This window comes from Eupeodes corollae, chromosome 2 (assembly GCF_945859685.1).
Source record: "Eupeodes corollae chromosome 2, idEupCoro1.1, whole genome shotgun sequence".
NCBI lineage: Eukaryota > Metazoa > Arthropoda > Insecta > Diptera > Syrphidae > Eupeodes > Eupeodes corollae.
The window spans coordinates 99,124,049-99,137,297 of record NC_079148.1 but is presented as its reverse complement, the minus strand read 5'-3'; the positions used below and the strand labels follow the sequence as shown (position 1 = coordinate 99,137,297).

Below are 13,249 nucleotides of genomic sequence, written 5' to 3'. Positions count from 1 at the left end.
CTATATTTAAAAGTCTGTATCCGCCCTTGCATTTTTGTCAAGCTTCTAACGGATACCATTTGTTTGTATCTAAATAATATCTAATATAATTTAAGAAAAAAAAACTCTAAATGACCCACTCGTATACTTTTCAATAGAAAAGTTGTTATCAATAAGTTACATTAAGATCAAATGTTGTTTTATAAATATTTATTTAAATTATTGTTTATCAGTTTCCATAAAGTACAGAGGGAATATGTAATGAAATAATGATCATTCATATAAAAATACAAAAAGTGAAAAAATAGTTAATTGATATGCATAACTTAAAACTTAACTATTGTTTATAAATAGGCCTCGGATTGTCCAGCTGAAAATCATTAAATAAGTTGTCGAATTCGTTGAAGAGCTGTAATAAGTTGTTTTCAATTATAATTACATATGTTGAAAAACTTCTAAATTTTCTTTTGCTTACATGAGCATGACCATAGTTTGAGTTAAAGTGATGATTGTTCGACAAAATTCCCAAAGGATCGTTCAATACTTTCAGAGTTTGGGTTTGTGGCTTGATGATCTTTAGTTTGTCTGAGCCGAGTGCAGAGGTTTTGCTGTATGGTGATAAGTATAAAAATGCTGCAATTAGAATAAGCGTTGAAAATCTACTTGAATCTAAAATTGTTACATACATTTTTTCTTGTGCTTCAATTTCGACTGGAGTTTGGGTTGATTGAGAAGTGGATTTTGTATGTTTAGTTGTCTGTAGACGGGATAAGCTGGCATTATAGATGATGATGGTCGTTCGGGATAGTCATGAATTTGTGGAACTAAATATGTTGTCTCCACTGATGGTGGGGAATCGTAGAAATAACGTCCTTCATTTGGTATGTACCTTCCATCTGAGCTCAATGCCACTTTGTACACAGTTCTCGACTGTTTGTTTAGAAACGGATAGACCTGTCAAATAAATAAAAAATTGCAACTGATCCGCAGGTATTGTTGAAATTTTTGTTAGTATAAAATTACATACTTGTGGATTGCGCTGTTGCAAAACTATGCCATCTGGTATTGCAATGCCTTCCTTTTGCAAATGATTCAAAAACAGGCGATCTGTTTGAAAGGCTGTATCAGGAATTTTTCCACCAGCATGGGGCAGAACTTGTTCACGGTATATTTGTCTTTTCTGAAAAAAATATTTTGAAGAGATGATTTTGAAAATAGAAACAATAATACATCGAAGTTTAGGATCTTTAGATTAGTGAGGCATATATTTCTATGAATAAAGAATAGTACCTGCTCAAACTCAATTTTCATAGCAATATTATATAAACTCGTATTAATAAAATACTTAAGAATCTGATAATATATGGCATGAATTAACCAAAGCATTTGCTTCATCGAGAAGAACAGCTTCCCTTAAGTCAATTTTGTATTCAATGTTGAATACACACCGAAATAGGTTCTTATTTAATTCTTCATTTCATTCATTCATTTCTTATAGTCTTTGTCTGTTTTGGTTTTTGTTATTTTTTTATTTGCAATGGCTGGAAATTTCAGGGTAGATTATTGTAATATTCGTGGGCTTAGAGCGAATTTTATTTCTGTGTACTCCCATACTGCTTTAAACAGGCCAGCTTTATTGGCACTAAGTGAAACCCAAGTGGGTGAGGATTCCGATCCCACTGAATTCTTTATTCAAGGGTATAACTTGGTGACATTATTCTTTTCAAACCATGCCCTCGCCATATACATTAGGAATGATGTTGCTTATCAGTTTATGCCACAATAGGGTCTCTGCACCAATTCTTTTTTCAATTTTATGTAGTTTAAATTTTCCGTGAATAAAAATCATCACTATTGCTTCCTTTATCGAAGCCCCAAACTAGACAGAGTGTCAACTTCTCGTGAATTTGATTCTTTGTCTGATTCCATTTAAAGAATTGTTTCGTCCTATCCTCGCACTGAAATCGTTGTTACGGGCGATTTCAATGTACATAATTCTTAATGGCTTCAACAATCGGGATGGTCAACACCAGGAGTGTGTGCTGAGATCTTCGTTGAGTTACACCACCTAACTCAGCAGGTCAACGAGCCCACTATAATATCAGACGTGAAAGGTCGAGCAGAAAACACTCTTGACTTGTTTCTTACCTATGACCCTGATAAGTGCACTGTTAGTGTTCTGTCTCCTTTAGGCACATGTGACCATTGTGTCATATCAGCAAAATTTCTCGTGTAAAAACACTCTCCAGTCAAAGAATGAGCTCCTAAGAGAAGCATTTGACAATACGAGAAAGTCAACTGGGACGGTCTCAATAATTATTTTAGCATCTTTAACTGGTGACTTTGATGGTAGCGCTGATATAATCATAAGTTTGATTCTCCTGGGAATGAAAACTTTTATCCCGAAAAGGGTTAAAAGTATCAGACCTAAGGAAAACGCATGGTTCAATGCGAGCTGAAAAGAGGTTATTACGGTCAAGAAGGTAAGTTTCCGTTGTTTTAAAGCCAATCCAACTGAGGAAAACCGGAATAAGTTCAAGCAAGCCAGGAAGACCTGCAACACCCATATTCGACGGACCAAATTTTTACATGACCAAAAATTACGGCATAAAATACTGCAATGTCACAAAGGCAGTACAAATTTTTGATCATTTGTAAAAAATATGAGGAATTCCTCCTCTTCCTCGATTCCTACGCTCGTTGTGAATGACACTCCATTTGTTAGCTCTTTAGAGAAAGCAAATCTCTTTACCGCCAATTCAACGCTGCCAGTGAGTGTTATGACTCCGCCTATACTTGAGCGAGTTAATGATTCAATGGGGCAAATCTTTTTTCGCACTCGTACTGTAGCGAGAGTCCTAAAAGATCTTAACATATATAAATCTGCTGGTCCGGATGGTATCCCCGCTATTGTTCTAAAGAGGTGTTCTTCATCGCTGGCAAAACCACTGCGTAAGCTTTTTTATCTGTCCCACTCCTCAGGTCTCGTTCCGAGCAGATGGAAAACCGCATTTGTCCAGCCTATTCCCAAAAAAGGCGAATCTTCCTCAACGTCTAATTACCGACAGATTGCACTTACGTCCCTTGTTTCCAAGGTCATGGAAACGCTGATTAATTATCAGCTCAAGAAATATCTCGAAGATCGAAAGCTTCTTAATGACCGACAATACGGCTTTTGTGGCAATAGGTCCACTGGTGATCTCATGGTTCATCTCACCGAACAGTGGAACAAATCTTTACATATAGTTTTGGAGAAAGTAAGATAATTGCACTTGATATTTCAAAAGCATTTTTAAGGGGTTTGGCATCAGGATCTCTTATCGAAAATGCGTTCTTTCGGTTTCATGAATAACTCCTTCATTAGTAATTATCTTTCGAATCATTCAATACAAGTTGTATTGGATGCATTGAAGTCTGAAAACCACAAAATAAATGCTGATGTGCCCCAGGGCTCCGTTTTATCTCCAATACTATTTCTCATTTTTATTAACGATCTCCTTTCTGTAACTTCTAATCCAATACATTGTTTCGCTGATGATAGTACTCTTAGCTTTTTATATTTTTTTTCAGACTTACATCCCTCTTCTTCAGATTGCAATGACAAAATATGATAAGCTCATTAAATTCCGACAATAACAGCATTGTACAATGGAGAATAAGAAACCGCGTGGAATTTAATGCTTCGAAAACACAATGCTGTCTTGTATCGTTAAAGCGAAATATACCCCCCTTGCCTTGGGTTTTCTAAGGCGATGCAAGAAGTTTTTCTCGCCCTCTGATCTGGCTGTTATCTAAAAGACTTATATGGTGCTCCTGCAACTTACTTAAGTTTCTTGGACAGTATTGAACGTAGAGCATTTAGATTGATTGGTGATATTACCATCATAAGATCATTTACGTCACTTTAACATCGTCGAAATGTTTCTTGTCTCACCCTCTTTTACCGTTATTTTAATAGTGTATGCTCTAGATAAATAGCCAACTAAAATTGTCTCTCTGCATATTACTGAAAACCATTTCAAAATTCTTAATATATTATGCAAAGTTTATTGTTTATTGAAACAAAAAGAACAAATACTTTGCAAAATAACAAAAGACTGCACTCTTGAAATTTGAGATTGGTTTTTTGTAGATTTTATTTTTTTTTTTATAAAAAAAAACCACGGATTGTTGGTATTTTATCAAAAATTCACTGAATATTGAAAACAATATTTTATGTAAGATAAAATAAGTTTGAAACCAATATTTTTAATTTTTGAAAAGACATTTGAGTCGAAAATCAATTTTTACGAACTTCTTTTTTTTAGATTTTTATTTTTTGTAAAAAATAAACTGTCGATTAGATTTTTCTCAAAATTTTACTGAACGTTGAAAACAATATTTCTCTTAAGATAAAATTAATTTAAAGCTAATATCGCAAAGTTTTGAAAAGATATTTAAGTCGAAAATCAATTTTTACTAACTTTTATTAATTCTTTTTTAGGTTTTTATTTTTTGTAAAAACTGTCAACTCGATTTTTCTCAAAATTTTTAATAATGTTGACAACAATATTTCTTATAAGATAATGTTTTTGAAAAGATAGTCGAAATTCAATTTTTACAAACTTTGAATACCAGAATTGTTTTGGAGTTAAAATCATTTTTTTATTCGTAAAATTTTTGAGGTAACACATTTTTTCTTTTTAGTTTTTTGATTTATAAAAAAGCGTTAATTGATTTTTTCAAAAAATTGATATCAAGTTACAATATATTATATAAAATTTAATTGAAGTCTCAACAAATGTATTACAAGTCGATATCTCTACTCGTCCTTGAGCTGTGGACGACGAACGCACGTACACACGAAAGCAAGCACAGAATCTTTCTAAAAATCTTTTATTTCGACTGAAAATTTTCAATTTGACAAATCGGATCCAATAAATTAACTTCCTATGGGAATTTAACAAAACTATCGCTTAAAATTGATGTTTATTTAAAAAAAAAAAGTAAAAACAAAATACTATTTTGGTGCTGCTTTCCAAACACATTATTTTGTTGTTGGTTTTCGTATCTTCATATTAATAGACAGAATGCAAAATTACAAATTCACGGTACAAATGATTCCCATCTTTGGAATTGAGTATATTTTTGATTTGTAATAAAGAGGTTTTTTCTGATATTTACCCTTTTGGGCAATTTATACCCTATGTAAGAAATTTACAACTAAACATTAAATCTGCACTTGCAAGTAACTGTGGCGTGATGGGTAGTGCGTTGGTTTGTTCTGCCAGAGATCTGTGGCATTTAAAGTTTTTTTTCCCGAGTACGTCTCTTGCGAGGATTTTACGAATTCTCCAAAAGGATTTATTGTCATTAAAAGTTCTTTCTCAATATATCCATTCGGATTCGGCTTAAGACTGTAGGTCTCCAGCATCCCTGACAACATAACGCGCACACAAGAATGGTTGAGAGTTGTAAGTTACTAGGCCATAGTTCTGAACTCTCGGGTTCTTATAAAATTTGACATCCAGAAATTTTGACCGACCTACACACGTTTAGATATCGCGGTTCAACGCACTCATCATAAACGTTTTTCTTAGTCGTTGTTCATGCATTTTATTCTTTTTGTATCTACTTTAAAAAAAAACACTAATGTGAGCAGGAATGTAAAAAGTTATAGAACATCAAAATGCATAAGCACTATTCGTTTTATTTTACACTCCCCGACAAAAGTTTAGAAGCTGACTGATTTTTTGATTATTTGCTTAGAATATTAACATATTAAATATAAATACTTAAATAAATAAATAAATAAATAAATACTTACATACATTACATGTTAAGCAGTAATTTTGTTTAAATTTGGTCACTTATTTTGCGCTCCTGCTTCTATTTTAATCGCGTCCGAATTTCATACAGTTGGTAGTCACTTCCAAAGAAATTAATTATTTTTTGTTTTTCAATACAAATTGAATTAAGACCAGAAACAATTATTTTTTAATAACAATTATTGTTTTGTTTTTTTATTACGGTTTCAGACTTTTGACAGTGAATGTACATTGAATTAGAATATCAATTAAAGAAAGTATATAAGAAAAAATTAATTACTTCGTATACGGTATTTCCGTGGGATAGAATCTCTTTGGATGTTCTCGTCGAGTAAGTGATTTATGTTTATTTATTTTCATTACAAGTGAAATACATACAACAATTAAATGTTTACAAAGTATGTAAGTAGATATCTACTTATGTTATGTTTATGAAGCTATTATTTCAACATAAACGATCAATGCGTAAAAATGACGTTAAAATCTGTCCCATGGGTGTCACGTCATGTAATCGCCTTAACTGAACTTTGACTTTCACGTTGACATACATTTTTAAGTCGTGTTGACTAATTTCTGTTGCCGTGTAATATGTGAGTCAATGGTTTTGGGACGGTCTGTCCTAATAATGGACAGGTTCAGACCACATAAGGAAATTTATTTGGAGTTAAATGCGTTCTTTGATCTTATATTTTGTCCAAGCCTAAACTTCAAACTCGGAACTTTATTTCACTAACCTCTACTTTCAGTTGATCTTGCAAAAACTAACAAAAACATATTTACATAATTTTTTACAAAACACTCCTTAGACAAGCTACAAACCATCTCCACTTGTAATTTGTATTTTTTTTTTTAAATATTACTTATTCCTTTTCCAATCGGACATGCAACCCTTTACATACAACATCAAATAAAATTGTGCATACAATAAATAAATCACAGAGTTCTAAAGTTCAGCTTTCAGTTGAATGAAAAATTATAATTAGCTGTCATTTTGACATAAGTGGAATTGACTTAATAATTAGGGAGATTTTTCTTGGCTAACTTTCCAGTCTACTTTCCCAAAAAGTTGCGTTGGAAGGTAATTTTTTGGCAGCTGGCCATTCAGATGCTAGAAACTTGCCGTACTTTTCAAGTCCCTTACATAAGTTTTTTTGTTTGTTTAGTTTTTCCAAGTTTTGATAATAATTGCCTTGAAAGAACGGCTTTCAGTGATTGATAAAATGTATGCTCTTTGAAGCTATTAATTAAGAATACTTCCGGAATAGAAGCTAAAATAAAACTGCAAGATCCATATAATTAATTAACGAATTTTATTGATTAGAATCAAGGCAGCGTATTATTGTAATAACATATCTATTTTTTTAAGTTAAGGTTTTTTCAAAGTTAATTGTTATTTATATTTAAAGATATTTATTATACTCTTCAGCACAAATATTTGTATTGTAATAAATGCCACCTTGCCGACAAGATTTTGTTCTTGGCAATCAAATTGCTTTTTTTAATTGGGTTTGAAAGCCTTAATTTAAATCCGAATTCAAAATCATTCCTTCAATGAACGTTTTTGAGATATGACTTCTTAAAATTTGTAAAAAATACACATTTTTAAGCTATCTAAATTCATGGATTAGTATATTTGTGACTAAATTCGTAATAGTTTTTTTTTTTAATCTATAATCAATTTCTTTGATAATCAGTTGAAATATGTTTAGTATTTCATATGTCACTGTATTTCACTTCTTTCAAAATAATCAAATCAAATAATGATAATTTGTGCTAAAACGGTTTACAACACAAAAATTCAAAACGGATTGAAAGCAAAAAACAATATAAAATTAACATTGAAAATGGGAATTTTTTAAATTTCAGCAGAGAGCTAAGATAAGCATTGAAAATTAACTCCGAACCTTTTTTTGCAATTCTGTTTCCATATAGAGAGAGATTCAAATAAAGACCCATGATTGATGAGAATTTACAGAAACTGAGTTAGATATTAAAATCATTTTATCTGTCTACCAGGCAAACATTTATACTTATAAGCCATCGTACAATTTATTGCTTAAGTTTTAGAAACTTCATTTTGGTTTTTGGACGTATTTTAAAAACCTGCGATGTAATAAAAAACAAATAGAGGCTAGATTCGAATGCAGAACATCTTAATCCTTTAAAAATACATATGTACATTAATTTGAAGTTTCTTTCATTTGTTGTTACCTAAACGATAAAACGATTTCCATAAACTTTTCAAATTTTTCATCATTGAAATTGATTTTCATGATATTCTAGAGATTTCAGGACTTAAATATCTAAATGAATGGTTCGAATTCTCAAGAAACAGTGGACAAAATTAAATAGAAATGATGACGAATATAACACCAATCTTAAACGAAATAAAAGAAAACCCAATTTTTATTTCTAAAAAAGTAAGAAAATCAAAACCAAATCCTAAATCCAATGAAAACTGAAAAATGTTTTTTTAATTTTGTTCGGAAAATGTCAGAATGTTGCGTCAGAATTATCTAGGGCGTGTTATAAAAATAGCAAAAAACTAGTTAAAACTCAGTTTAATTCAACGAAGATCTAGAATTTCTAGGGCTCAAAAATGATTTCAACCTAAGCGAAGAAATTCTCCAGTTTTAAATATTTTAAAACAAAATTTTAAGATAAACCCAGAGATATAAGATCGAATTTCAAATTGATCTAATTTTACAATTTTATGAATTTTTGTTAAGTTTTAAGAATGAAATAAAAAAAATAAATTAAAAAAAATGTCCTTTTAATAAAGTTTTTCTAACCATCTTCAACCTTTTGTGGCTGTATGACCACACTTCCACTTTAAGAGAAATAAAATAAATAAAAATAATTCAATTGATTATCTTTCAGCAGGCCCTAAATGCAAAAATCTAAATGTGTTAAATCACAAGATCCCGGTTGCAATTGTGGATCGTTTGTTTAAAAAACTCATAACTATTGTCAAACCTTTATTAATAATTTGTTAAAAAAAATCCACAACAAATCCTAATACCTTTTGCAAGGAATTTACAAATCCTCAAAGAGTAATTGTTGTCATAAAAAGTGCCTTCACAAATAAGAAAGTCACATTTGACTTAAAACTGTACGTCCTCTCCATCCCTGACAACATAACTCGCACATAGGAATGGTTAAGAGTTGTATGTATGTAATTAGGAGGACTGTTGCGCCACCTAATTTATTTTTAATTTTAAATCCTATTAGGTACCTACTGTTAGGCTTTTATTAACATTTGTAAGATTATCATTTTTAATTAAATAATAATAGTACCTATGTTATTTTGGATTCATACTCTCTTATGTAATATGCCACAATATCATTAGTAGCTATCAGAAATTAATTACATAACTAAAAAAGAGGCTGGGATGCGACCCACACTGATAACTTCCCATCCCGTCTGTCGATTTGTCTTGCTTAAAAGTTTGTCTTTATGTATTTTTACCAAATTTGCGTACTATTTTTTATAGATTTTATTTTTTATGAAAAACGGACAGTTGGATTTTCATATATAGAAATCACTAAATATCGAAAACAATATTTTCTGTAAAATAAGTTTGAAGCCAATATTTTTAATTTTTGAAAAGCTATTTGAGTCGAAAGTAAATTTTTACCAAGTTTTAGTATTGTTTTTTTTAGAGTTTTTTTTTTTTGTAAAAAAAACCGTCAGTTCCATTTTATTCAAAATTCTATCGAATGTTGAAAACAATATTTTCTATAAGATCAATTCGATTTTTTCAAAATTTTACTGAATGTTAACAACAATATTTTTTGAAAGATAAAAGTAGTTAAAAGCCAATATCTACAATTTTTGAAAAGATATTTGAGTCGAAAATCAATATTTACCAACTTTTATAAATTTTTTTTTTAAGGTTTTTATTTTTTGTTAAAAAAACAGTCAATTCGATTTTTCTAAACATCTTTCAGAATGCTTAAAACAATATTTCTTATAAGATAAAATAAGTTTGAAGTCTAACTTTCAAGTTTTTGAAAAGATATTTGAATCCATATTCAATTTTTACCAACTTTTGTTAATTTTTTTTCGGTTTTTAATTTTTTATAAAAAAACTGTCAATTCGATTTTGTTCAAAATTTTACTGAATGTTGACAACAATATTTTTTAACAAATAAAAGTAAATTAAAGCCAATATCTCAAAGATTTGAAAATATATTTGAGTCGAAAATCAATTTTTACCAACTTTTTTTCATTTTTTTTTTAGATTTTTATTTTTTGTAAGAAAAAGTGTCAATTCGATTTTCCTCAAAATTTTACTGAATGTTGAAAACAATATTTCTTATAAGATAAAATAAGCTTGAAGTCTAAATTTTAAGTTTTTGAGAAGATATTTGAATCGATATTTAATTTTTACGAACTTTGAGTAATGTTTTTTTAGATTTTTATTTTTTATAAAAAGAACTGTCAATTCGATTTTTCTCAAAATTTTATCAGATTTTGAAAACATTATTCTCCGTTGCTCAAAATTGTTTTGGAGATGAAATCATATGTTAGTCGTTAAATTTATTAGGTGACAAATTTTTTTTTTCAGTTTTTTTGATTTAGAAAAAAAAACCGTTAGAAAATTTTTTTTCAAAAAATATATTTCTTTGAGATCACGTTACAGTCTATTATATAAAATTTAATTCAAGTCTCTAGCGTTTTTGGTTCGTAAGATATTAAGGGTTAACCAAAATTTTCACCTTTTTTTAAATTGCTATGGTAAAAAAACCACCCACGCAATTTTCTTGAGAGCTCTTTCTGCATCTTTCTGCCTTATTATCTGTATAACAAAATTTATTTGAAGTCGATATCTCTTCTGGTTCTTGAGCTATGGACGACGAAAAAAACGTCGCGAACGTACGGACGTACGAACGTACGTACACACGCACGCACAGACATCTTTCTAAAAATATTTTATTTCGACTCTAGGGACCTTGAAACGTCGAGAAATGTCAAAATTTTCAATTTGACAAATCGGACCCATTACAATAACTTCCTATGGGAAGTTAATATTAAGCTTTGATGCTCTATACAAACCTTAACAATCCGTCCTGTTGTTGTTGAAAATGTAAATGTAACTGCTACTAAAATAATCAGAAGCACGTTTGATGCCATATTGACGTGCACTTTAACTAAGTATTTTGACTTCACTTCAATAGGTACACTTTCTGTTGTAAAAGTGAATGGAAGTTAATTTGCCACAAAATATCTTTCACCCTTAACCTTCGCTTTCAGATCAATTTATTTTATTAGTTAGAAACACAAACAAATTACTGAAAGTTCGCACAAACAAACTTTACAAAACAACGCAAAGAACTTGCAATGCAATTTTGAATTATAAGGAAACTTCAAGACAAAATTTTTGGACTTAATGTAACTTTATGTTGTTGCTATTATTTTTCCAATTCAATGTGAAAGGAATACTTGACTGGATGATGATGATGGTATACAAGCGTAGGATGCGCACAATAACTTGCTGTATGATTCGTTGAAGCTGCACAATACACCAGAACACGACACGACTTACCCGATAGCTAAACAATAACTGAACCTAAGCGATAGAGAATCCGAATATCACGCAGATGGTAGGAGTTTGTGCAATGTCAAACTCCGGACGCGATGCTGATGCTTTGTATCTTTTGTCTCTATGGCAATCAAATAAATCCATCCGATTGGCATACCAAAGAATTAAGCAATATCCCACCAGCAGCGAAAGCGCAGCGCAGCTCAGCTTTAGCTTCAGCTCCATCGCCAGCAGCGCCAGCGCCAGCGTAGCGCAATACAATATCCAGATCCACTCTTAAACAAAAAGGCACCAACACATCATGCATACGACATATCTTGTACCTATAAAACAATGTTAGCTAGCTAGCATCATTGAAACCGTTTCTAGAGTCGTAGGTCTAGAGTGCTAAAACTATCATCCAGCTTCATGACACGAAATGGCAAACGCTTAGATTTAAATTTAATGATCTTCATCAATCTCATGTTATTTGTCTTTAAAACATAAAGAAAAAGGTATTTCGACTTTAAAGTCGGTCTTCGATTTGCGCACGCTTAAAGTGGGGTAGTTTTTTCACCTGTGTCATGTGACAATGATCGCATTTGGAACGATTTTTTTGAGCACAAATTGTGGTTCGACTGACATAGATGTCTTTTTTTACATTGGCTCAGTATTGAATTTCGGTAAGATACCATTCTTTAAATGCGGTTTTTAATACAAACAAAATTCAAGAGGGCGTCCTTATAAGACTAATGAAGATATTTTCATAACAGTTAAAATTAGACCAACTTTATGAATTTGAAGACAGTTTTTTGTGGGACGATAAAAATAAAGAACAATATCTTCGCTAAGGTACACGTTCTTATTATTTTTATGTTCGCTCAGCTTAAAAGCTCAAATAATTTTAAACTATGATGTTTCTTGTGTTTACTAAAGTTTTTTCATTAATAAATATGGATTTCAATGAAAAAATGTTTGTCGTTGCCCTTTACCCTGTGTTAATAAAAAAAATTTTCATTTAGAACTGCTTCCATTTTGAGGAAGTATTATTTGTATTTATTGATTATTATTTGTATGTTTTAATTTTTGTATTATTATGCAGACGGCATCTGAGGAATTCCCGTAATGGTGGCGGCTACAATTGCAGTTAGGTTAAACAATTTATTGAACAACTTATAACAAACATCGTCTCAGACCACTACCTCGTTGTAGCCAGATAGGTGCTGTAAGAAGATACAACGTCGAACGGCTACAATCCCAAAAGATCGTCAAATCCTTCTCCAACCTAGACACAAGTAAACTCTTTCGAAGTTCTCTACCGCCATCACATTATATAGCGCAAACCAGCGGGAACATTGTAACGACGCATTCAAAAAAGCCGCCTCTGATGAGCTGGGTTTCAAACCGCCACCAACAAGAAACCTCTGGTTTGATAACAAATGTCGGCAGGAAGATGCATAACAGACCCATTTCCGGGGCTACAATCACGTCTTGCCCGGGCACTGCCTCTTGAGAGGAATTGACAAATCCTTCAAAGGTAATTTTTGTTATGAAAAGTACTTTCTCAAATAAGATTCGGCTTAAAACTAAAGGTAAGTAGAGTTGTAAGCCACTCGGCCCTAGTTCTCAACGGACTATTGCGCCACCTAATTTATTTATTTAATCACGTAAATAATGAAAAAGAGTCAAGAACTTTGGGCGAAAACATAAATAGTTCAGACTGGTATCATAACGGTGGGCAAGATAAAGTATATGCAATATGTACGGTGGCCATCCCTTCAATATTATAATGGACAATTCATTATTTAAAGAAAATGTTCATTATGAATTAATGTGTGTCGTAAAAATGTTCATTATTTTAGATATTGCTCATTATTTAATATTTGTTTTCTTTCTTTTTCGGAACACTTCCTATTCTCACAATTGAAAAATTAAGTC

The 13,249-nt window shown here is 31.2% G+C and overlaps 1 protein-coding gene across 1 annotated transcript; it reads right to left on the bottom strand.

Moving 5' to 3' along the window:
- Positions 1-217: 217 nt before the first annotated feature.
- Positions 218-11,443, bottom strand: LOC129947059 (uncharacterized). The gene is made up of 5 exons (XM_056057495.1): positions 10,846-11,443; positions 1,007-1,159; positions 666-933; positions 455-612; positions 218-388 (listed from the first exon to the last, which is right to left on the bottom strand). Exons 1-5 carry the CDS (start codon positions 10,921-10,923, stop codon positions 317-319), a joined length of 729 nt encoding a protein of 242 aa, XP_055913470.1. The 5' UTR covers positions 10,924-11,443; the 3' UTR covers positions 218-316.
- Between the last annotated feature and the right edge of the window lie 1,806 nt (positions 11,444-13,249).

Coding starts and splice junctions, on each gene's coding strand:
- LOC129947059 (XM_056057495.1), bottom strand. CDS start 10,923: ATGGCATCAAACGTGCTTCTGATTATTTTAGTAGCAGTTACATTTACA. Junction 934..1,006: donor TGCAACAGCGCAATCCACAA/GTATGTAATTTT, acceptor TTTATTTGACAG/GTCTATCCGTTTCTAAACAA. Junction 613..665: donor ATTGAAGCACAAGAAAAAAT/GTATGTAACAAT, acceptor TTCTAATTGCAG/CATTTTTATACTTATCACCA.